The sequence below is a fragment of the Pleurodeles waltl genome, chromosome 2_1, assembly GCF_031143425.1.
Source record: "Pleurodeles waltl isolate 20211129_DDA chromosome 2_1, aPleWal1.hap1.20221129, whole genome shotgun sequence".
Classification (NCBI taxonomy): Eukaryota; Metazoa; Chordata; class Amphibia; order Caudata; family Salamandridae; genus Pleurodeles; species Pleurodeles waltl.
This window is the reverse complement of record NC_090438.1, coordinates 452,664,948-452,688,398: the sequence shown is the minus strand read 5'-3', so window position 1 is coordinate 452,688,398 and position 23,451 is coordinate 452,664,948. Positions and strand designations below refer to the sequence as shown.

The 23,451-nt window shown below is 49.4% G+C and overlaps 1 protein-coding gene across 1 annotated transcript in view; it reads left to right on the top strand.

The window, feature by feature from the left end:
* KLHL4 (kelch like family member 4) overlaps positions 1-23,451 on the top strand; it is a 924,273-nt gene that overhangs the window by 671,296 nt on the left and 229,526 nt on the right. The window contains exon 6 of the mRNA XM_069213186.1: positions 21,373-21,559. Coding sequence (XP_069069287.1) covers positions 21,373-21,559 — 187 coding nt within the window. The remainder of the gene's footprint in view (positions 1-21,372; positions 21,560-23,451) is intronic.

Sequence of the window (23,451 nt, the reverse complement as noted above, 5' to 3'; positions counted from 1 at the left end):
AAGGGTGTTTTCCACTGGGCTGGCTGGCGGCCTTTTGGCGGTCGCCCGCCAGCCCAGTGGGAAACCCAGAATGACCGCCGCGGTCTTTTGACAGCGGTACGGTCTTCTGGCGGTCCCAGCCAGGCCGGCGGCTACCGCCGCCGGCCGGGGTCAGAATGACCCCCAAAGTGTATCATATGTCCGTGTACCCTATCATAATAGGCGTAACTTTCTACCTAGAGGAGAGCTGGGTATGTTAAACCTAATCTGCCAATGCCATGTCACTGGAAGGAGCCCCCAACCCTGGTTATCTTGAATGAGTTCTCGAGCTCAGACTTCGGAAGAACACGAAGTCCGGGTCAGCGTCAAGGCGACGTGCAGCATCGATAGCAGCGATGGTATCTGGTCGGAATCCCTCTGATTATCTGTCTAAAGTGTGATGTATTTATACAGATCTACTTGGACCCCTGACGTAGGTTGTTCCAAAACAATAGATAACACTGCATGCTTGGGACTGTAATTTCTAATATGAGCACCTACAGTTTGTTTGTCTTTGTTGTATGAGTTAACGCATTAGCGCGGTGACACTGATAACATAAGTCTAAACAAAAGGGTCTAACTATAAACAAGGCAGCCATCTTAGAAGAATTAAATAAATGGACAGAGCAAGCTAAGTGGGTTAACCCCTTCGCTGCCAGGCCTTTTCCCCCTCCTGTGACAGGCCTTTTTTTGCCTATTTGGAATAGTTCTCGCTTAGGCCCTCATAACTTTTTGTCCCCATAAGCTACCCACGCCAAATTTGCGTCCTTTTTTACCAACATCCTAGGGATTCTAGAGGTACCCAGACTTTGTTGGTTCCCCTGAAGGAGGCCAAGAAATTAGCCAAAATACAGTGAAAATGTTGTTTTTTCAAAAAAATTGGAAAAAGGGGCTGCAGAAGAAGCCTTGTGGTTTTTCCCCTGAAAATGGCATCAACAAAGGGTTTGCGGTGCTAAAATCACCAGCTTCCCAGCTTTCAGGAACAGGCAGACTTGAATCAGAAACCCCACGTTTTCAACTCAATTTTGGCATTTTATTGGGACATACCCCATTTTTACGATTTTTTGTGCTTTCATCCTCCTTCCAGTCAGTGACAGAAATGGGCGTGAAACCAATGCTGGATCTCAGAAACCTAAACATGTCTGAAAAGTAGACAAAATTCTGAATTCAACAAGGGGTAACTTGTGTAGATCCTACAAGGGTTTCCTACAGAAAATAACAACTATTTTTTTTTTTATTGAAATTGAGGTAAAAAACAGCAATTTTTGTCTACGTTTTACTCTGTAACTTTTTCCTGCAATGTCAGATTTTTTAAAGCGATATACCGTTACGTCTGCTGGACTCTTCTGGTTGCGGGGATATATAGAGCTTGTAGGTTCATCAAGAACCCTAGGTACCCAGAGCCAATAAATGAGCTGCACCCTGCAATTCATTTGCTGAAATGTAAAGAGTGAAAAATAGCTAGCAAGAAAACCTTTGTATTTCCAAAATGGGCACAAGATAAGGTGTTGAGGAGCAGTGGCTATTTGCCCATCTCTGAATTCCTGGGTGCCCATACCAGTATGTGAATTACAGAGCATTTCTCAAATAGATGTCTTTTTTACACACTCTTTTATATTTGGAAGGAAAAAATTTAGAGAAAGACAAGAGGCAATAACACTTGTTTTGCTATTCTATGTTCCCCCAAGTCTTCCGATAAAAATGATACCTTACTTGTGTGGGTAGGCCTAGCGCCCGCGACAGGAAATGCCCCAAAACACAACGTGGACACATCCCATTTTTTGACAGAAAACAGAGGTGTTTTTTGCAAAGTGCCTACCTATAGATTTTGGCCTCTAGCTCAGCCGGCACCTAGGGAAACCTACCAAACCTGTGCATTTTTGAAAAACTAGAGACCTAGGGGAATCCAAGATGGGGTGACTTGTGGGGCTCTGACCAGGTTCTGTTACCCAGAATCTTTTGCAAACCTCAAAATTTGGCTAAAAAAACACATTTTCCTCACATTTCGGTGACAGAAAGTTCTGGAATCTGAGAGGAGCCACAAATTTCCTTCCACCCAGCGTTCCCCCAAGTCTCCTGATAAAAATGATACCTCACTTGTGTGGGTAGGCCTAGCGCCTGCGACAGGAAATGCCCCAAAACACAATGTGGACACATCCCATTTTTTGACAGAAAACAGAGGTGTTTTTTTGCAAAGTGCCTACCTGTAGATTTTGGCCTCTAGCTCAGCCGGCACCTAGGGAAACCTACCAAACCTGTGCATTTTTGAAAAACTAGAGACCTAGGGGAATCCAAGATGGGGTGACTTGTGGGGCTCTGACCAGGTTCTGTTACCCAGAATCCTTTGCAAAGCTCACAATTTGGCTAAAAAAACACATCTTCCTCACATTTCGGTGAGAGAAAGCTCTGGAATCTGAGAGGAGCCCCAAATTTCCTTCCACCCAGCATTCCCCCAAGTCTCCCGATAAAAATGATACCTCACTTGTGTGGGTAGGCCTAGCGCCCGCAACAGGATATGCCCTAAAACACAACATGGACACATCCCATTTTTTGACAGAAAACAGAGGTGTTTTTTGCAAAGTGCCTACCTGTAGATTTTGGCCTCTAGCTCAGCCGGCACCTAGGGAAACCTACCAAACCTGTACATTTTTTAAAACTAGAGACCTATGGGAATCCAAGATGGGGTGACTTGTGGGGCTCTGACCAGGTTCTGTTACCCAGAATCCTTTGCAAACCTCAAAATTGGGCTACAAAAACACATTTTCCTCACATTCGGTGACGGAAGTTCTGGAATCTGAGAGGAGCCACAAATTTCCTTCCACCCAGTGTTCCCCCAAGTCTCCCGATAAAAATGGTACCTCACTTGTGTGGGTAGGCCTAGCGCCCACGAAAGGAAATGGCTCAAAACACAATGTGGACACATCAAAATGATCAAATACAAAACTACCTGTTTTTGCAGGGGTGCGCCTGAGTTTTTGCTCCTCGGCTTAGCTGCCTTCTAGGGAAACCTACCAAACCCAGACATTTCTGAAAACTAGACACCTGAGGGAGTACAGTGAGGTGTGACTTGCGTGGATCCCCCCAATGTTTTCTCACCCAGAATCCTCAGCAAACCTCAAATTTAGCTAAAAAATCAAATGTTTCCCACATTTCTGTGTGGGATCACCACACTGGGACACATTTCATACCACCCAATGTTCCCCTCAGTCTCCACGTAAAAATGATACCTCATTTGTGTAGGTGGACGAAGTGCTTGTGAAAGGGAAGAGCCAAAAACATGTTGATATTGAGGGGGAACAAAAGGTGTCCAAAAGGGCAGTTTGCAATAAAACATTTTTAGGCTGACAAGTGCAGCAGAATTTTTATCAACATAGATGAGACAATGCTGGGTGGTAGGAATTTTGTGGACTTCTGCAGATTCCGGAAGGTTCCATCACAAAAACGTGGGAATTTTTTCGATTTCCAGCAAAGTTGAAGGTTTATAGGGGATTGTGAGTACAAAAATGGTGCGGGGTGCATGTGAAACACACCAGTCTGGAATCACCCAGATGTTTAGTTTTCAGATGTGTCTAGGTCTTGTGGATTTTTCTACATGGCAGCGTCCCAAAGTCCATAAAGTGCAGACCTCACCATTCCAAGTGGGACGCTTTTTGAGAGTAAGCCAAGTTCTCATGGCCCAAATGTAAAACTAAAACCCAAAATGCTGTGGGATAAGATGTTTTAGAGTGCGGGGGAGAGCTTAAAGACTGTTACCCCCTTCAGTTGAGGTGGGGGCGTAACCAGGCCCATACTGGTTGGTAGCCACCACCCCAATATTATTATTATTTTTTAATTCCCTGGCATCTAGTAGACTTTCTGCCGCCCTGGGGTGTGGATCAGTGGTAATTGCCCCATCTGCCCACTAGTGGGCAGAACAACCTTGGCCCCATTTATTTGGGGTGTGGGTATGGCCATACCCCCACCCTTTTATTTTTGGGAAAAAAACTTCCCTGGCCTCTGGTGGGCCTTCCAAAAATAGGCCCACCTTCCCCCAATGGGGGGCAGATATGGCCAACAGTTATGTGCTCCCATGGGGAGCGACCCTTACCCAGGGGGCTGCCTCCCTAAAGAAAACACACCATACACAGACACCACTGCCTGGTGCCTAAGTGGTTTCTGCCCCCATGGGGGCAGATTGGCCTAACAAAAATTGTCTGATCTGCCCCAAGGGGGGCAAAAATGGTCTAAATACAATTTGCCCCCCAACTTGCCTAATGGGTCGCTCCCCATCTCTAAAAAAACAAATAAAAAAAAAACACACAAAACAAATTATCCCTGGCGCCTAGAGGTTTCTGCCCCCCCTGGGGGCAGATCGGCCTAATAACAATAGGCCGATCTGCCCTCTGGGGCAGAAATTGCCTAAAATAATTTGCCCCTAACCACCCCCCCACCTCCCCTGGGGAGCGACCCTTGCCTACGGGGTCGCTCCCCTTCCGTGACATTGGAGCAAAAAAAAAAATCCACAGTGCCTACTTGTTTCGGCCCCCCTTGGGGGCAGATTGAACTAAAATCCGCTGAACTGCGCAGAAATGGTCTAAATACAATTTGCCCCCCAGGGGAGCGACCCTTGCCTAAGGGGTCACTCCCCACCTTAAAAATACAAAAAAAAAACAACAACAAAAACAACAACAAAAAAATAAGATCCCTGGTGCATAGAGGTTTCTGCCCCCCCAGGGGCAGAAAAGGCCTTCAAAAAAATGCCCCCCCCTGGGAGCGACCCTTGCCCAAGGGGTCGCTCCCTCATGCAAGTTTCATAACAATAAATAATTCCCTGGTGTCTAGTGGGCGTTTCAAAAGCCAGATTGCTTTACAATCCGGCTTTTGAAACGCTCAGAGAGACTTCAAAGGGAAGGAAATTCATTTCCTTCCCTTTGAAGTCTCACCGGCTTCCTCCATGTGATCGGAAGAGAAATGCAGTGTGCTGGAAGCTGAGCTTCCAGCGTGAAGGAGGAGGCTTGTGTGACAATCAGCGCGCAATTCCCCTTCCATCCACGACCAGGGGTGTGGGTGGGGGGCCCATGGGGGGGAGCGCTAGAGCTCTCACCGGTTCCCAGGTGCCTTGGACGAGATCACCTCGTCATAGGCACTGAAGGGGTTAAAAGTCACTAGGTGTCGTGGGCATGAGTCTGCAAGCCAAAGGCTAAGCTAACTCCCATTATCCCAGTAAAACAAACTAGGACTCACTACAGAATATTGTCAAATGTAAAGAAGAGTTCCCACATTTGTTTGGAAAACAATTAGGGTGTTTAAAGAAATTTCAACATAAAATCATCTTAAATGAAGGAGCAATTGCAAAAGCTCACAAGGTGGGAAGAGTACCAGTTGTGCTATGAGAACCGCTAATAGCAGAATTGACAAAGTTGTTAGAAATGGGGGTGATTGGGCGCATTGAGTCTTCCAACTGGTTGAGCCCAGTGGTTTTAGCCTCGAAATCGAATGGCAATATTAGAATGTGTGTTGATTTAAGAGACCTCAACAATAATGTATGGGTGGATCGGCATCCTATACCTAATATTAATGAATTGTTGGGTGGATTCAAGAGAGGAAGGGTGTATTCAACATTTGATTTATCAAGTGCTTAACATCAAATTTTGTTACATCCTGATTCAAAACATCTTACCTTGTTCATTACACCGGGAGGGGCATTCAGATTTGTGTGCATGCCATTTGGTCTCACCTCTGCTTCGGCAGTATTTCATAGGGCCATGCAGTGTTTGTTAGGAAACATAAAAAATGAAAGATTTTTTTCAAAATGATATTTTGGTGTGGGGAGAAGATGATAAGGAGAATGATGGTTTGTTGAGAAAAGTGTGTGGAGTGTTGGAGAATGTGGGGCTCACAGTGGAAACCAAAAAATGCATTTTTTTGCGCCAAAGTGTTGAATATGTAGGTCATGCCATATCTTATGATGGAATTAAACCCAAGGTTAGGCTAATGGAAGCTTTATAAAAGGCACCATGTCCTATTAACAAAGATCAGCTGAGGTCCTTTTTGGGATTGCCGCAATACTATGCGAAATTTTTAAAAAACTTTGCATAGAAAGCACAGTCTTTGCAAGTATTGAAGAATGGTCAGAAATGTGAATAGACAGATAACTGGCAACAAGCATTTGAGGATTTTAAGAAAAGTATTGTGAATGTTGTGGAATTGAATCCTTTTGTTGCGCAAGATCTCATTATAGTGTCTACTGATGCTAGCACATATGGATTAGGAGCCGTGTTGATGCAAGAAAGCAATCGAAAGGAAAGGGTGGTGGCATTTGCCTCAAGAACGTTAAAGGGGGGACAAATAAGTTATTCTACAATGGAAAAGGAGGCGCTTGCTTGCTGGTCAGGAGTGCAGCATTTTAAGAACTATGGGGGTCATTACAACATTGGCGGTAAAAGCCACTTACCGCCGTGCAGAAGACCGCCAACACACCGCCGCTGCAGCGGAATTCCGCCACGATCATTATGACCCAAAGGCCTGAATCTGCCAAACTTTTGACACCCACACAAGTCTGCCACACCAAAGGTCAGTGATAAACTGTCGATAACAAAACTGACACCGTCACACCAACAGGAATACTCCCACACTATCACGACACACGAATCCACGCATCGGTCTTTCAACTGCGGTATTCTATTGGCGGTACACTCCGCTGCGCTCAAAATACACACACACTTACAAAACACAACCACATTGGACAATTCAAAATAAACACACCTGATACATATACACACACCACTCCCACACACTCAATACAATATAAAACACACACCCACATCACCCACAAACCAGTACGACCACAATTGCGACTGAAGGCCAGAGAGAGACACCACCATCAACAACACTAGCATCCACAGGCACTCAACATTATCACTCACATAACATCCACACACCTCACACAACACACCTCTAAATATCACCTCACACATCAATCAATCAATCAGTCCATTTATAGAGCGCGCTTCTCAGCCGTGAGGGTCTCAAGGCTCTGGAAGGAGGGAAGTGTTACTGCTGCTCAAAGAGCCATGTCTTGAGGTGTTTCCTGAAGGCAAGATGGTCCTGGGTAGTTCTTAGGTGTGCGGGGAGGGTGTTCCATGCTTTGGCTGCCAGGTAGGAGAATGATCTTCCTCTGGCGGTGGTTCTGCGGATCCGTGGGACAGTGGCGAGGGTGAGGCTGGCTGAGCGGAGCTGATGGGTGGGCGTGTAGAACGAGAGGCGTCTTTTGAGGTATTCGGGGCCCATGTCGTGGAGTGCTTTGTGTGCGTGGGTGAGGAGCCTGAAGGTGATCCTCTTGTTGATGGGGAGCCAGTGCAGGTGTTTTAGGTGGGCGGATATGTGGCTGTGGCGAGGAATGTCGAGGATGAGGCGTGCGTAGGCGTTCTGTATGCGTTGTAGTCGTTTCTGAAGCTTGCCGGTGGTTCCTGCGTATAGGGTGTTTCCGTAGTCCAGTCGGCTTGTGACGAGGGCATGGGTAACCGTCTTTCTGGTTTCGGCGGGGATCCACCGGAAGATCTTCCAGAGCATGCGTAGGGTGTTGAAGCATGATGACGAAACGGTGTTGACTTGCTTGGTCATCGTGAGGAGGGAGTCCAGGATGAACCCGAGGTTGCATACGTGATCCGAGGGGGTTGGTGCGGTTGCCAGCGCCGTGGGCCACCAGGAGTCGTCCCAGGAGGATGGGGATTGTCCGAGGATGAGGACCTCAATCTTGTCTGAGTTCAGTTTTAGGCGGCTGAGCTTCATCCATTCTACGACGTCTTTCATTCCTTCCTGTAGGTTGGTTTTGGCAGTGGCTGGGTCTTTGGTGAGGGAGAGTATCAGCTGGGTGTCATCGGCGTAGGAGATTATGTTGATGTTGTGTTTGTGTGCAATGGCGGCGAGGGGGCTAATGTAGATATTGAAGAGGGTTGGGCTGAGCGAGGATCCTTGGGGTACGCCGCAGATGATCTCGGTGGGTTCTGAGCGGAAGGGAGGGAGGCGGACTCTCTTGGTTCTGTCGGAGAGGAATGAGATGACCCAGTCCAGGGCCTTTCCTAGGATTCCAGTGGTGTAGAGGCAGGTTATTAAGGTGCGATGGCACACGGTATTGAAGGCTGCCGAGAGGTCCAGGAGGATGAGGGCGGTTGTTTCTCCATTGTCCATCAGGGTCCTGATGTCATCGGTGACTGCGATGAGAGCGGTTTCTGTGCTGTGGTTGGCTCGAAATCCAGACTGGGATGGGTCGAGCGAGTTGTTAGCCTCGAGGTAAGCGGTCAGCTGCTTATTGACGGCCTTCTCGATGACCTTGGCCGGGAAGGGAAGAAGAGAGATGGGGCGGAAGTTCTTCAAGTCATTGGGGTCTGCCGTGGGTTTTTTCAGGAGGGCGTTGATTTCTGCGTGCTTCCAGCTCTCGGGGAAGGTGGCTGATGCTAACAAGCTGTTGATGATGTTCCGGAGATGGGGTGCGATGATGGTGTCAGCTTTGTTGAAGATGTGATGGGGGCAAAGGTCTGAGGGGGGGCCGGAGTGGATGGTGTTCATGATGCTTCTGGTCTCTTCTGAGCTGATAGGGGTCCATTAGCTGAGGGTAGTGGTGGGGGCTGCTGGTTCGGTGGTAGGAGGTGGGGTCTGGGGTCCGAAGCTGTCGTGTAGATCTGCGATCTTTCGGTGGAAGAACGTGGTGAGGGAGTTGTAGAGTTCTTGTGACTGTGTGATGTCGTAGGAGCTGGCGCTGGGGTTGGAGAGCTCTTTGACGATGTTGAAGAGTTCCTTGCTGTTGTGGGTGTTGTTGTCTAGTCGAATTATGTCCTTTTGGTGGAGCGGATCAGCTGGTGGTGTTCACGGTCGGCGATCTTGAGGGCTGTCATGTTTTCTGTGGTTCGTTCGTTGCACCAGGTTTTTACGAGGGCTCGGCAGGATTTCTTAGATTCTTTGAGGGCGTCCGTGAACCATGGGGTTTTCCTGTTGCTGGTCCCGCCTTGGGGGTTCTTAAGTGGTGCGAGGTTGTCGGCACAGTTGGTGATCCACTGTGTGAGGTTTTGGGCTGCGTTGTTGATGTCAGTGATGTTGGCTGGTGGGTTCTGGCTCAGTGTTGAGAGGAGCTGGTCTGTGGTGATTTTGCTCCAGCATCTGCGGGGGATTTGTTGTGTGCGATGGTGGTGAGTCTGCCGTTTGAAGGTGAAGTGGACGCATCTGTGGTCGGTCCAGTGTAGTCCGGAGGAGTGGCTGAAGGAGACGTGGTTGCTGGCGGAGAAGATGGGGTCGAGTGTGTGGCCAGCGATGTGGGTGGGGTGCTCACCAGTTGCTTGAGTCCGAGGTTGGCGAGGTTGGCGAGCAGTGTGGTGGTGGTGTTGTCATTGTTTTTCTCCAGGTGGAAGTTCAGGTCCCCGAGGAGGATGTATTCTGGTGAGGCTAGGGCATGCGGGATGATGAAGTCTGCGATGGTTTCGCTTAATTGCGCGCGTGGGCCCGGGGGTCTGTAGATGAGTGTTCCTCTGAGGGTGGTCTTGGGGTCGGTGTGAATCTGGAAGTGTTCGTGTTCGGCGGCGAGGGGTGTGTCTTCGGTGGTGGTCGTGATGTTGATGGTGTTCCTGTAGATGATGGCGATTCCTCCTCCGGTTTGGTTGACGCGGTCCTTCCGGGCGATCTTGTCGCTGTCGGGGATGGCTATGGCGATGTCTGGAGCCAAGGAAGCGTTCATCCAGGTTTCCCTGATGACAGCGATGTCTGGTGCTGTTGTGTCTAGGAGGTCCCAAAGTTCGATGGCGTGCTTGTGGACGGAGCGTGTGTTGAGGAGGATGCACTTGAGGTGGTTGTTGTTGTTGCGAGGGCCGGTGGGTGGTCTGCAGGTTTGGAGGCATGTGTATTTGCAGGCTTGACACGTGAAGGGTCCATCGGTTCGCTTTGGGGTGGCTTGGTAGCAGGTGGCTGTTCGTCCGGGGTTGAGGGCGTTGAGGGAGGCGGAGTCGTATCTCAGTCCGGTGCTTTGTGTGCGGTGGGGGCCAGGGGTTCTGACGCTGGGCACGGTCCAGGCGCGGACATACGCAGACGGGCTTGCCAGCGGCACGCCCGCTGCGCGCGGCTGCACAGCAGCCGCCATAAGGTGGTAGGAGGGGAGGAGGGGTCAGCTGGGAGGCAGGAGGGTAGGACAGCGAATGGGAGCAGGGGGGCGGGGCCGCACGGGAGGCAGCACACACCACCCCACACATCAACCACACCACCCCATGGCCCCGCAAAGACACCTCAGGTTCTCTGAAGAGGAGCTCAGGGTCATGGTGGAGGAAATTATCCGGGTAGAGACACAGCTATTTGGATCACAGGTGCAGCACACCTCCATTGCTAGGAAGCTGGAGCTATGGCGCAGAATCGTAGACAGGGTCAACGCAGTGGGACAGCATCCAAGAACACGGGATGACATCAGGAAGAGGTGGAACGACCTACAGGGGAAGGTGCGTTCCGTGGTCACAAGACACCACATCGCGGTACAGAGGACTGGCGATCGGACCCCCACAACTAACAACATGGGAGGAGCAGGTCTTGGCTATACTGCATCCTGAGGGCCTGGCAGGAGTAGCTGGAGGAATGGACTCTGGTAAGCCAAATCTTAACTATTACATCCCCCACCCTACCTGCATGCAATCACATACCCCCACCCTCGCCCTCACCCCCATCACTCCAACTCCTCACACATGTCCCACTATCACAAACCACACATCCCAAACCCATGCCCTGCATGCAACACCAATTAACCAAAAGGGGAACCCTTTAACTCAACCCAGCCTAGGGTAAATAAAGCATCAACAAAACAAGCATTGGCGGGTAGAGACAGATTTAACCTAAGTTATAAGCACAGTCTTGAATTCTGTTACTATTGAGTTTATTTCTTACTCAGAATTATTTCAAAACCAATTATAATAGTCAAAAAACGATAGGGAAATTAGAAAAATGAAAAGGCTTGTATGCAATACAATGACTGAAAACACATAACAATTGTACTTTACTAGGTATAACAATCGACCTACACAAACACAGGACTTATACAATCACAATTAATGGTATTACAGGAGGACAGAAACACAAACATAAGCCCTATACATTTAAATAGTGGTCACCGTTAACATTTCACATGTAATCCACTTATGCAACACCAAAGCATGGACACCCATCACCAATGCATGGCCACTGAACATACCTACACACCCCCCTAAACCATTATCACAGAAGGTCCCACACAAGAATGCAAGCACTGAAGTACAGGGTCACCCACCCATTGCACACCATGGCACATACAGATGCAATAATCATGCCTTTACACCCCTGCAGGACCCCTACCCAACGTCTCCAGACAGAAGGGTCCAGACATGTCCACTCCACCCACAGAAGAGGCCCACAGCGATGACAGCAACTCTGTCCAACTGGATCTAGATGACCAGCCCAGCCCATTTGGGACCTCTGGACAGTCGGTTCCCCTCACACTGGAACAGGCCACTACAGAGCTTCCCCCCTCAGAAAACACCGCCACAGCAACCACCCAGCGGGCCCATCCCTCTGTCCCCAGGACACGTCAATCAGCAGTGTGTCCACCACTACAGGGACCCCAGGCAAACCCACCAACCCAAGACAATCAGGGACCTGGGGTCAGTGGCAGTGGGCACACGGTTCAGTGGACAGAGGCACAGGACAACAGGGAAGCTGGGAGGACTGCTGTGCAACAGGGGGAGGACAGGCCCAGGGAACCCACTCTCCTTGTGGCCCTCTCCAACATCATGGGAGCCTACCACCATTCCAAGGAGACGATAGCAACGGTACTGGCCAAGTTTCAGGAGACCCAGCGGCTGCAGGAAGAACAGTATTTGGGCTTCAGGGAGGAACTCAAATCCATCAATTCCACCCTGGGCACCATTGTAGGGGTGCTGAAGGAACTCGTCCACACCAGGAGGGACACTGTGGCACAACAAGGGGCCCCTGACACTAGCCTGGTCGATGAACTGCCCACCACCTCTGCCGGCGCTAGTGGACAGGAGGCACCGCCACAGGACCACCACACCAGCACCCCATGCCCTGAAGAGGGAGAACCACCCCACAAACGGTCCCTGAGATCGAGGACAAAGACAGAGAACGATGCCAAGACCCTCGCCAATAAATGAGACCACCCTTATTGTCATCCATTTGTCCCACCTTGTCACCCTGTCCATCCTTAAACTGCCCCAGCTCCACTTCCTATGCCCCTTTGGACAATGCACTTGTGAATGGACTCTGCCATGGACATTCCTCCACCATCCCCCCTCACCATTTTACAACCCCCTCCAATATTGAGCACTAAAATAAACACCCTTAAAGCACAAAACAATCAGGAGTCTGTCTGTGATTTTGAAATAGTGTATTAGCAATTACAGTGGCAAAATGCTCTTTCAAATGTAATTTCAACATACCTATGTCACACAACTCTAGTCCATGAGCAAACAAAGCAGATGCCACACAGTGGGACCCACATCTGTGAAATCGTAAGGGAAAGTGACAACTCAGTGACCATACACTGGGTGAGCATGACAGACAGTAGAGAGGTAGTAGATTTAAATTAGATGTAGCAGGTAGTGTTGTCTTCTTACCTGTGTCTCACTGGAAGTATTGCAGGATTACCGTGTTCCTGTTGTCGATGTCCTCCTCTTCTGCTTCCTCATCTTCACTGTCCACAGGCTCCACAGCTGCCACAACACCTCCATCTGGACTATCCTCCTGCAGAAAAGGCACCTGTCGTCACAAAGCCAAGTTGTGAAGCATACAGCAGGCACGATGGTCTGGCATACCTTCTTTGGTGAGTAGAATAGGGAACCACCAGTCATATGCAGGCACCGGAACCTGGCCTTCACGAGGCCTCATAGAAGGTCCGCTCTATAATCCTCCTAGTTTGCCCATGGGCCTCATTGTAGTGTTCCTCTGCCCTTGTCCTGGGGTTCCTCACTGGGGTCAGTAGCCATGACAGGTTGGGGTAACCAGAGTCACCTGCAAATGTTGAGGGACAACTGTTAGACACACACTAACACATAGGGACATCCACAGACCCAGACAACTATTCCCACTGTATTGTGTCCATGTGCTCTCCTAATAGCCACACCTGGTGCCTCTGGAGTTTCCCCATCACATAGGGGATGCTGCTATTCCGCAGGATGTAAGCGTCATGCACTGAGCCAGGGAATTTTGCATTAACATGGGAGATGTACTGGTCTGCCAAACACACCATCTGCACATTCATGGAATGGTAACTCTTCCAGTTTATGTACGCCTGTTCACTCCTGTGGGGGGTACCAATGCCACATGTGTCCCATCAATGGCACCTATGATGTTGAGGATATGTTCCAGGGCATAGAAATCACCTTTCACTGTAGGCAAATCCTCCACCTGAGGGAAAACGATGTAGCTCTGCATGTGTTTCAGCAGGGCAGACAACACTCTGGACAACATGTTGGAAAAATAGGCTGGGACATCCCTGATGCTATGGCCACTGTAGTTTGAAAAGACCCACTTGCTGGGAAATGGAGTAGCGACAGCACCTGCACTTGAGGGGGGATTCCTGTGGGATGGTGGATAGCTGACATCAGGTCTGGCTCCAACTGGGCACACAGTTCTAGGATTGTGGCACGATCAAGCCTATAGGTGATGATCACATGTCGCTCATCCATTGTCGACAGGTCCACCAGTGGTCTGTACACTGGAGGATGCTGCCATCTCCTCACATGCCCCAGCGGACGGTGCATATGGAGGAGAACAGCGAGCAGAGAGTCAACCAACTCTGAGGTACGTAAACACAGCTTACTCTGAAAATATTAGCAGTTCGACATTTGCCTGTATGAGTGTTTAGGCAAGGCCTAGGTATGTGTGACGCAGTCAAAAATAATGCCATGTGGGCCCATGAAATGTCGGTCGAAGACCACAGAGCAATTCTGCATTGGTTAACATTGGACCCTATGGGTCTCAGGAGCCAATGACGATGTACGCCAGCGGTGACGGTATGCACCGCTGCGAACGTGACTGCCATTTTCTGTCTGTTCAATCACTTGATACCTGATCTTCGACAGGAGAGGACCTACACTGCAAGTGCTGCTGTGACCTCAGACTGGAAAAGACAATGGCTCGTGTGTCTGGGGAAAGGCCCCCGCCTTCAGCACGGAGGAGTTGGAGAAACTCGTGGATGGGTCCTACCCCAGTACACGCTACTCTACGGTCCTCCAGACAAACAGGTAAGTTCACTGTGAGCATGCTGTATGGGTAATGCCTGTGTGGAGTGGGGTGGATGAAAGATAGGGGAGGGTGAGAATGAGGCGTGCATGAAACGACGGTGAGTGCATGTGTGTCATGGCAAGGGTAGGGATGCGGGCCAATGACTGTGACGGTGCAGTTGGTAATTACTTCTCTTTTTCCACTGTACAATTCTTGTCAGTCAGCACCCACCAGAAGAAGGACATTTGGCGTGCCATCGCCAAGGAAGTCCGGACCCTGGTGGTCTACCACAGACGGAGCACCCACTGCGAGAAAAGATGGGAGGACATTCGCCGCTGGAGCAAGAAGATGGCGGAGGCCCAGTTGGGGATGGCCTCCCAACGTGGGAGGGGTGCCCGTCACACAATGACCTCCCTGATGTTCAGGATCCTGGTGGTGGCGTACCCGGAGTTGGATGGACGCATGAGGGCATCACAGCATCAACAAGGGGGAGAGTACACTCTCATTCTGCTGATTCAGCGTGCATTGGAGGTGTTGGGTGGGGGAGGTGGGCTGTGGGTTCCCCTATGCCATTGCGAGTTCAGTAGTTAAGCTCCCTTCTTCAGGCAGGCCCTGTGGCACCCCACCCCACCTGTGTACAGTGCCAACTACACCGAGTCAGGCTCCTGTGACATCCATGTGTGCAGAAATCGGCCATAGCCTTGTAAGCCATGTCCCAGGGATTGAATATTGGACTCCAAGTGCGCGGTGCAGTGCAGGGGGCTTCTGTGTCTGTCGTGTCCGCCAACGGTAGCGGTATTGCATGCACTCAACATGTCTTTCTTCTGTCTCCCCCCCTTTTTGTGGTCTCCCTGTTTTTGTGTGCATTAGCATCGTCAGGTGGAGGAGCAGTGGCACCGGAGCAGGAAGGAGCTGCATCCAACATGGCCCTGGAGGGCGACACTACGGAGTCTGAAGTCACCAGTGGGACGGAGGGCAAGGGGAGCTCCAGGACGGGGACAGGAGCTGGCACCAGCCAAACCGACTCCTCCTCTGATGGGAGCTCCTTTGCGGTGGCAGCCCCATCTGTGCCCCCCGCATCTACAGGTACAGCCGCCACCCCCCTACCAGCACCGCCCTCCCAGCAGCCCCTCAGCGTTTGCCCCGTGCCCGCTCACCCAGGAGGGTGAGCATCACCTTCGCCCCAGTCTACCCTGCTGCCCTCAGTGAGGAGGCCATTGACCTCCTCACATCCCTCACTGTTGGGCAGTCTACCATTTTGAATGCCATCCATGGAGTAGAGAGGCAGTTGCAACAGATCAATGCATACCTGGAGGGCATTCACTCTGGTCAGGCAGCCCTTCAGTGAGCTTTTCAGACTTTGGCCTCAGCACTGATGGCAGCCATTGTCCCTTTCCTTAGCCTCCCCCCTCCAACTTCCTCCACCCAGACCCACACCCCTGTACCTCAGCCTATCCCAAGCACACCATCAGACCAGCATGCACACACCTCAACACACAAGGGAAGCTCTGGCAAACATAAGCACCACACATCCCACAGGCACTCACGCAAGCATCACACACATGCAGACACACCAACATCCACTGCCTCCACTCCTCCTTGTCTCCCTCCTCCCTCCCTGACTCGTCTCCACTCACACCTGCATGCACTACATCCTCAGCCAATACGTCCATCACCAGCACACCCACCACCACACCCCGCTCATGTGCAGTCACAACCCCCACTACCATTCACACATCCTGTGTGTCCTCTCCCAGTGTGTCTGTGAGGCCACCTCCCAAGGTACACAAATGCAGCCACACACCCACCCAACAGCCATCCACCTCACAACAGCCTACAGCCCATGCACCTTCACCCAAATTCACCAAACGTACACCTCCTACAACCACAACCTCTTCCAGCTACCCATCCCAGTGTTCCTTTTCCTGGCCAGCCTTGACCTCTTTCCCTCACCTCCCCCACCCCTTCAGTCTCCTAGGGCCCGACTCTCCAGGTCCCAACCTAGCACCTCAGCCACAACATCAGTGGGACCAGTGGTGCCAGTAGTCACCGGATTATGGAGTGCACCAGGCAGCTGGGCAGCCAGTGTGGCAAGGAGCCACAGCACGGACAGTCCCCCACCTGTCAAGCATAAAAAGTTGGACAGTGCCCGGTGGGAGAGGGTAAAGAAATCAGCCACCAAAGCCGCTCCCAGGGGTACAGTTGGGAGTGTGGAGACAGCTGCGACACCATCCAAGGTGGGGAAGGGGCACATTAAAACTGGCAAGTCTGGGAAGATCAGCACAGCGGACAAGACTGCCAGCAGCCCCGCTGCCCAGGAGAAGACCGCCAGCAGCTGCCCCGCTGCCCAAGACAGGACCGCAAGCAGAGGCCCCGCTGCCCAAGACAAGACCGCCAGCAACAGCCCCACTGCCCAGGAGAAGACCGCCAGCAGCAGCCCAGCTGCCCAAGACAGGACCGCCAGCAGCAGCCCCGCTGCCCAAGACAGGACCACCAGCAGCTGCCCCGTTGCCCAGGAGAAGACCGCCAGCAGCCTCCCCGCTGCCCACGACAGGAACACCAGCAGCAGCCCCGCTGCCCAAGACAGGACCCCAGCAGCACCACAGGCCAGGAAAAGACATCCACCAGCTGAACCTCTACCCAAGACAGGACCGCCAGCAGCACCGCAGGCCAGGACAAGACTGCCACCAGCAGAACCGCTGCCCAGGACACTGCCGCCAGCAGCACCGCAGGCCAGGACAAGACCGCCACCAGCAGAACCGCTGCCCAGGACACCACCGCCAGCAGCACCGCAGGCCAGGACAAGACCGCCACCAGCAGAACGGCTGCCCAGGACACCGCCGCCAGCAGCACCGCAGGCCATTGAGCGCTAATGATTCCGATGCTACTGAGGCCGCCACGGGCAGGATGAAGCACTCTGGGCACAAAGCCCCCTCCAGAACCAGCGGAGAGTTACATTCACTAACTCAGTCCTTGGCAGGATAAAGCACTCTGGGCACAAAGCCCCCTCCAGAACCAGTGGAGAGTTACATCCACTACCCCTGTCCTTGGCAGGATGAAGCACTCTGGGCACAATGCCCTCTCCAGAACCAGTGGAGACTGTTATCCACTTGAGAGACTGTGGCTTTGCACTCCCCAGGATTGATCAGGGGCAACCCACCCACTGTAAAGACTTGAGAGACTGTAGCTTTGCACATCCCAGGATTGATCAGTGGGCAAACCACCCACTGTATAGACTTGAGAGACTGTGGCTTTGCACTCCCCAGGATTAAACAGTGGGCAAACCACCCACTGTAGAGACTTGTGAGACTGTGGCTTTGCACTCCCCAGGATGCAGCAGTGGGCAAACCACCCACTGGAGAGACTTGAGAGACTGTGGCATTGCACTCCCCAGGATAAAGCAGTGGGCAAACCACCTACTGGAGAGACTTGAGAGACTGTGGGTTTGCACTCCCCAGGATGCAGCAGTGGGCAACCCACCCACTGGAGAGACTTGAGAGACTGTGGCTTTGCACTCCCCAGGATTGAACAGTGGGCATGGAGCCCCCTCGTGTATTTGGCGTTGTGCACTCAACCGGCTGAGGTGCCCCTCCTTCCCTTCCCCCTGTGGTGCCTGTTTTATTTCTATCTGATGCCTCTGCAGTGTTCTCTCCGTCTTGTTCGGGTATTGAGTGATGGCCTCACCCATGCCTTTTGGGCCCAGTGATCCACGGACCATGATGGTGAAATCCCTTGGACTTGTGTTCTTGATGTATATAATTGTATATAGTATAAATGTATATATTTGTAAATATTTTTGATTTATGTAATTAAATATATCACAATTATTCAACTCATTTCCTTTTGTCCTTGCATTCTCCCAGGGGGGCTTGGGGGTGTAACTGTAATGTATCAGCATGTATTAGTGTGTGTGTTGTAGTGGGTGAGGGTGGGGGTGGGGATGTTGCGTGTGTGTGTCACTGTTTTTTCCCTCCCCCCTCCCCTGTGTCGTAGGTGCAATACTCACAGTGGTCTTCGCTGTTGGTGTTCGTGCTCCTGGTAGAGGAGCAGGAAGATTAAGGCTGGGAGTACCTGAAGTTCCGGTTCCATGGCGTCCTGATTCCTCATGGGGTGTGTAGAGGTGTGCGCTTTCCCTTCGAAGTCCTGTTTTCGCCATGTTTTTGTTTGCGGTGAATCCGCCAAAGAAAAGGTGGCAGATTGGTGGGTTGTAATAGTGTGGGCGGTACATTGTCCTCCGCCTGTCTGTTGGCGGTTACCGCCGTGGTGTTTGTTTGTACCGCCTGGGCGGTCAGAGTGTTAAAGTGGCTGTCTATGTTGGCGGTTTCTGCCACGGTCGTGATTCAATTTTTTTTACCGCCGGCCTGTTGGCGGTTTTACCGCCGCTTTAACACCGACCTCCAGGGTTGGAATGACCACCTATGTATGGGAAAGAGAGTTTGAGTTACAAACTGATCACAGACCATTAGTGAATTTGTTTACAACAAAACGTGCTAGTTGAGCATCTTCAAGGACTGCGTAGTGGATCTATTGGTTACAAGAATACTTATTTACAGTGAAATATGTGCCAGGAATATCTAATGTCAATACTGATTGTTTGTCAAGGTTGCCATTACAAAAGATTGATAAGGAAGAGGAGGAAGAATGGATGGTTGTGGACATTTTGGCTATTAAGGGTAAGGCTATATCTGAGGATGAGTAGAAAGTAAACGTTACAGAAGATGTAGAAATGCAAATATTAAAAAATAATTTACCAAACAAATTGCCAAAATTGGGAGAAGACGCAAATGTGCTAATCAATTATAAAAATGTGTGGTCAGAATTTTCTAATCAGGATGCCATGATAAGGAGGGGAGATACATTAATAGTGCCACAGGATTTGAGAGAGGGGTTGTTGAATATTTTATACGAAGGTCACAGAGGAATGCCTGGAATAAAAAGGAAAGTGAGGGAAGACTTTTGGTGGCCGGGAATAGATCAAGACTCATGTTGTAAAAAAAAAACACCAGTCTTTTCTGTGCCATTCCCATGTGGACCTTTTGAGTTTGTAAGTAGTGGAAAAAACTATGGGGCTCATTCTGAGCCCGGCGGGCGGCGGGCGGCGGGCGGCGCCCGCCGGGCGGAAACCGCCGAAAGACCGCACCGCGGTCAATAGACCGCGGGGGTCATTCTGACTTTCCCGCTGGGCCGGCGGGCGATCGCCAGAAGATCGCCCGCCGGCCCAGCGGGAAAGCCCCTGCAACGAGGAAGCCGGCTCCGAATGGAGCCGGCGGAGTTGCAGGGATGCGACGGGTGCAGTGGCACCCGTCGCGATTTTCACTGTCTGCATAGCAGACAATGAAAATCTTTGTGGGGCCCTGTTAGGGGGCCCCATGACACCCGTTCCCGCCATCCTGTTCCTGGCGGTAAGAACCGCCAGAAACAGGGTGGCGGGAAGGGGGTCGGAATCCCCATGGCGGCGCTGCTTGCAGCGGCGCCTTGGAGGATTCCCTGGGCCAGGGGAAAACCGGCAGGAAACCGCCGGTTCCCCTTTTCTGACCGCAGCTTTACCGCTGCGGTCAGAATAGCCCTAGAAGCTCCGCCAGCCTGTTGGCGGTGCTTCCGTGGTCCCCGGCCCTGGCGGTCATGGACCGCCAGGGTCGGAATGACCCCCTATGTGTTTGTAATGATGGATTATTATACTAAGTGGCCTGAAGTAAGTGTGGTGAGAGATATTACGTCATGTATGCTGGTGGAATTTTGTGAAGAAATCTGGAGGAGAGAAGGTTACCCTGAAAAGGTAGTCACTGATAATGGTCCTCAATTTAATCAGAAGAATTTGAAACATATTCGGGGTGTCATGGAATTAAGCATATTAAAACTGTAGTGACACCTCCTCGGGAAAATGGTTTGATAGAAAGGTTCAACAGAGTTCTTAGTGAGAATGTGCAATTGGCTTTGTAAAATGGGTTAGATTGGAAAAAAGAATAAAAACATTTGTTGTGGAGTTACTGTACAACTTCGCATTCCACAACTATGGAAGCACTTTTTGTGCTGCTGAAAGGAAGAAAACCATGTACCAAAGCTGTATTGGGATACCTGGATCAATGAATCAATGCCATTGAATTTAAGCTTGAGACAGAGGTTAATCTAGTATGTTTAAAATAGAGAAAATGGCTCATAAAATCTTTGAATATGTGGCTTGTAGTTGAGTGCCTTCAAATTAGTATTCAGTAGTTTTCACATGCTAAAAAGCTAACACAATCAACTTAGGGCCAGATGTGCGACCATATGCTCTTGTGACTCACACTTTGCAAATTTTTGGGAGTCGCAATACAAATGTACAGGAGTGTATTTAACACGGTTAGCATTTCTCAGTGGGACTAAAAGGCACCTTCCACATTAATATTTGCGACCTACTGTTAATGACCACCACATCTGTGATTGCTTTTTCAATAAAGCATTTTCTTTTGTCTGCAATGCAGACCATTTTCTTTAAAGGAAACCGTAATGCATTTTGAAGTAAAAAATTTAACTTTTCAGTTTAATTTGTTCTGAGTAGGCAGTGGTCCATGGGACCACTGCCCGCTCTGAAAAAATATTTGCACCCCCATTCCCTTTCCCATTTGCGAATGGGTTAATGGCAGTTTGATATTGGTGTTAACTGTGATTCTTTTGTGACAGCATTCATGGTCTCAAAAAAATCCTGCATATCTCTGCGGCTCGCAATTAGGAAGGGACGCTCTTGGCAAACCCCTTCCAAATTGCGACTCGCAAACCTATTTTGTGATTTGGTAAAGAGATTACTAAATAGCAAAATAGCATTTGTACATACCAAAATGCTTTTTTTCTCCGAGATTCGGGCCGTTTTCACACAGAAAAAACATTGTACATCTGTCCATAAGTCCTTCACTCCTATGCTCCCTTCTTACACCTTGTACCAAGTTCTTTGGACAGTTGTTTGTTAACTGTTTGTCATTGCTGTATTTTGTACCTCAGTAAATAGACAGCATGGATCTAACATACACAAATATATCTATCCATTCACACTATCGCTACATACACCATTTTGTGGTGAAATAATTATTTCATGCTTAAATTAACAAATGCATTATTAGTTGTTCCATCAGTGACACCCAGTTATTTTTTTTTCAGTTATTAGCAGATCTTGAAAACAGCTCAATGTTTGCTGATGACTTGGAATGCCAAAAATTCCTCATGGAAGCAATGAAGTATCATTTGTTACCAGAACGAAGATCAATGTTGCAGAGCCCTAGAACCAAACCAAGAAAATCCACAGTTGGCTCCCTGTATGCAGTGGGAGGAATGGATGCTACTAAAGGTGAAGTGAGCACAATCTAACTAAATCTGTTAAAGTCTCTGTGACTTGTCTTGTGATTTAAATGAAAATCTAAGGTGCAATTTAGGTTTATAATAACTGCAACAGATACATATATAGTGTCAAAATCACTCTGGGCAAATTACCAAACCTAGGGCCATATGTACAAAAGCGTTTTCCCATAGACACAGAATGGGTAAAATCCTTTCGTACATCTGGCCCCTACTTCTAAGTGCAAATTTTACCTCATGTTTTTACTACCGGTGACTTGTCCAAACATTTCCCAGACTAAGACTTGCTTTCTTTTGGTATCAAACTGTTGAAGGACTCAGAGGGAAATCGTATAAAATTCCCCTTTTCTGCATGATTATCCACAGTTTATTGGATACCATTTTTGGCTTTAAAAATCTTCTGAGCTGGATTACAGTGCCCGTGCTCCTACTCTTTCCATATGCTGCACATTGGAGTTCCTTATTTCGCCTATTAAACTTCCCTGTAAGTCCACTTCAAATGGTGCCTAAAGGGCACCTTCGGAATGGAAAGTTAAGTGTCATATATGTGCTTCAATGTGTATACACCCCACCCACATATGTCTATCAGGAGCACCACTATGCTCTTGGTGGGTTGCAGTTTAAATGCACTGCAGTGGCACATAACACTGAAAAAATGCCTTTGACATGAAGGAAAAACCTATTTTTAGATATTCATAAGTCACTCCTAAAAAGTGTTTTGCATGCCCACTGGCAAGGGTTCCAAAATATAAAAACATGCACACACGATTTTTGAATTAGTGTGCCCTCAAAATGAAATAAAAGCCTATGTCTATTCAGCCGTAAAGGCCTTGATAGACATTTTCCTAAGCAACCTTATATGGAATTAAAATCTTACTTCCCTATCTCCATATACATAATGTCTAGACAAATGCTTTCTATATATTTATTTTCTGGGTTTTTTTCAAACTCTGATTTGATAGTGAAATCAGATAGATAAGCTACTTGAGGCACATCTGTTTTAAACCAGTCCTCCCATTCAACTCACATCCACAGCTGGAATACACATCCATGATTGGAAGAGTTAATGGCCCTGTCTCAAATGACACTTGCAAATGGGTGAAAACTGCTAGCCAATTAGCATAAATTACCTATGTGAGAGTGGACAGGAACAGTTGGCCAAACAAAGGGAAGCTTTAGAACTACCTATTTTGACTTGGAGATGCAAATGAGAACTGTTCTACTGTTCTACTGCTCAGGATATGCAGTTTCCAGTCACAGCAAGTGACACTGTTAGGCGATAGGAGAACGCATCTAAAATAGACAGTGGCTTAACAGCCACACCTAAAAGCATGTCTGCTTGGTGACAGCCAGGTTTTACCATCTTGAAACAAGGGGTCTTAGAGTAATTTTACATTAAGAAAAAGAGAAAGTGCTGCAAAAGGAAGTCAGATTGTGTACAGGATAAACCTGTCACATCCATCACCACCTCGTCAGAACATTCCTGCACCTGGGAAGACTGCATCTGAAGATAAAAGTCACGCTGGAAGAAGAGGACTCATACACAGACTCAAGAACTAAAGGACTCTTGCTGACATCCAAGGCTTGGAAAAGCTCTCTAAGGACCAGGTGGTTACCCTCCTGTTTTCCTGCTTCAGACACAAAGAAGATAGAAGGACTCCTGGTCCTATGAGCACAGCTGGGTACTGAGGATTCAGCCCTGTCGGAGGCCTGGCTGGAGAGAGACCTGGTGCCTAGAAGCCAGCCCTGAGGAGCTGGGGAACGTAGGACTGACCGAGAGGAACTTTCCCAAAACGTTTTAAAAGAGGGTAATTTTTTCCAACTCTAGAGGACCGGGCAAGGAACTGAAGCATGCCCTAGAATGTTGCTTTCAAGATGAAGTTT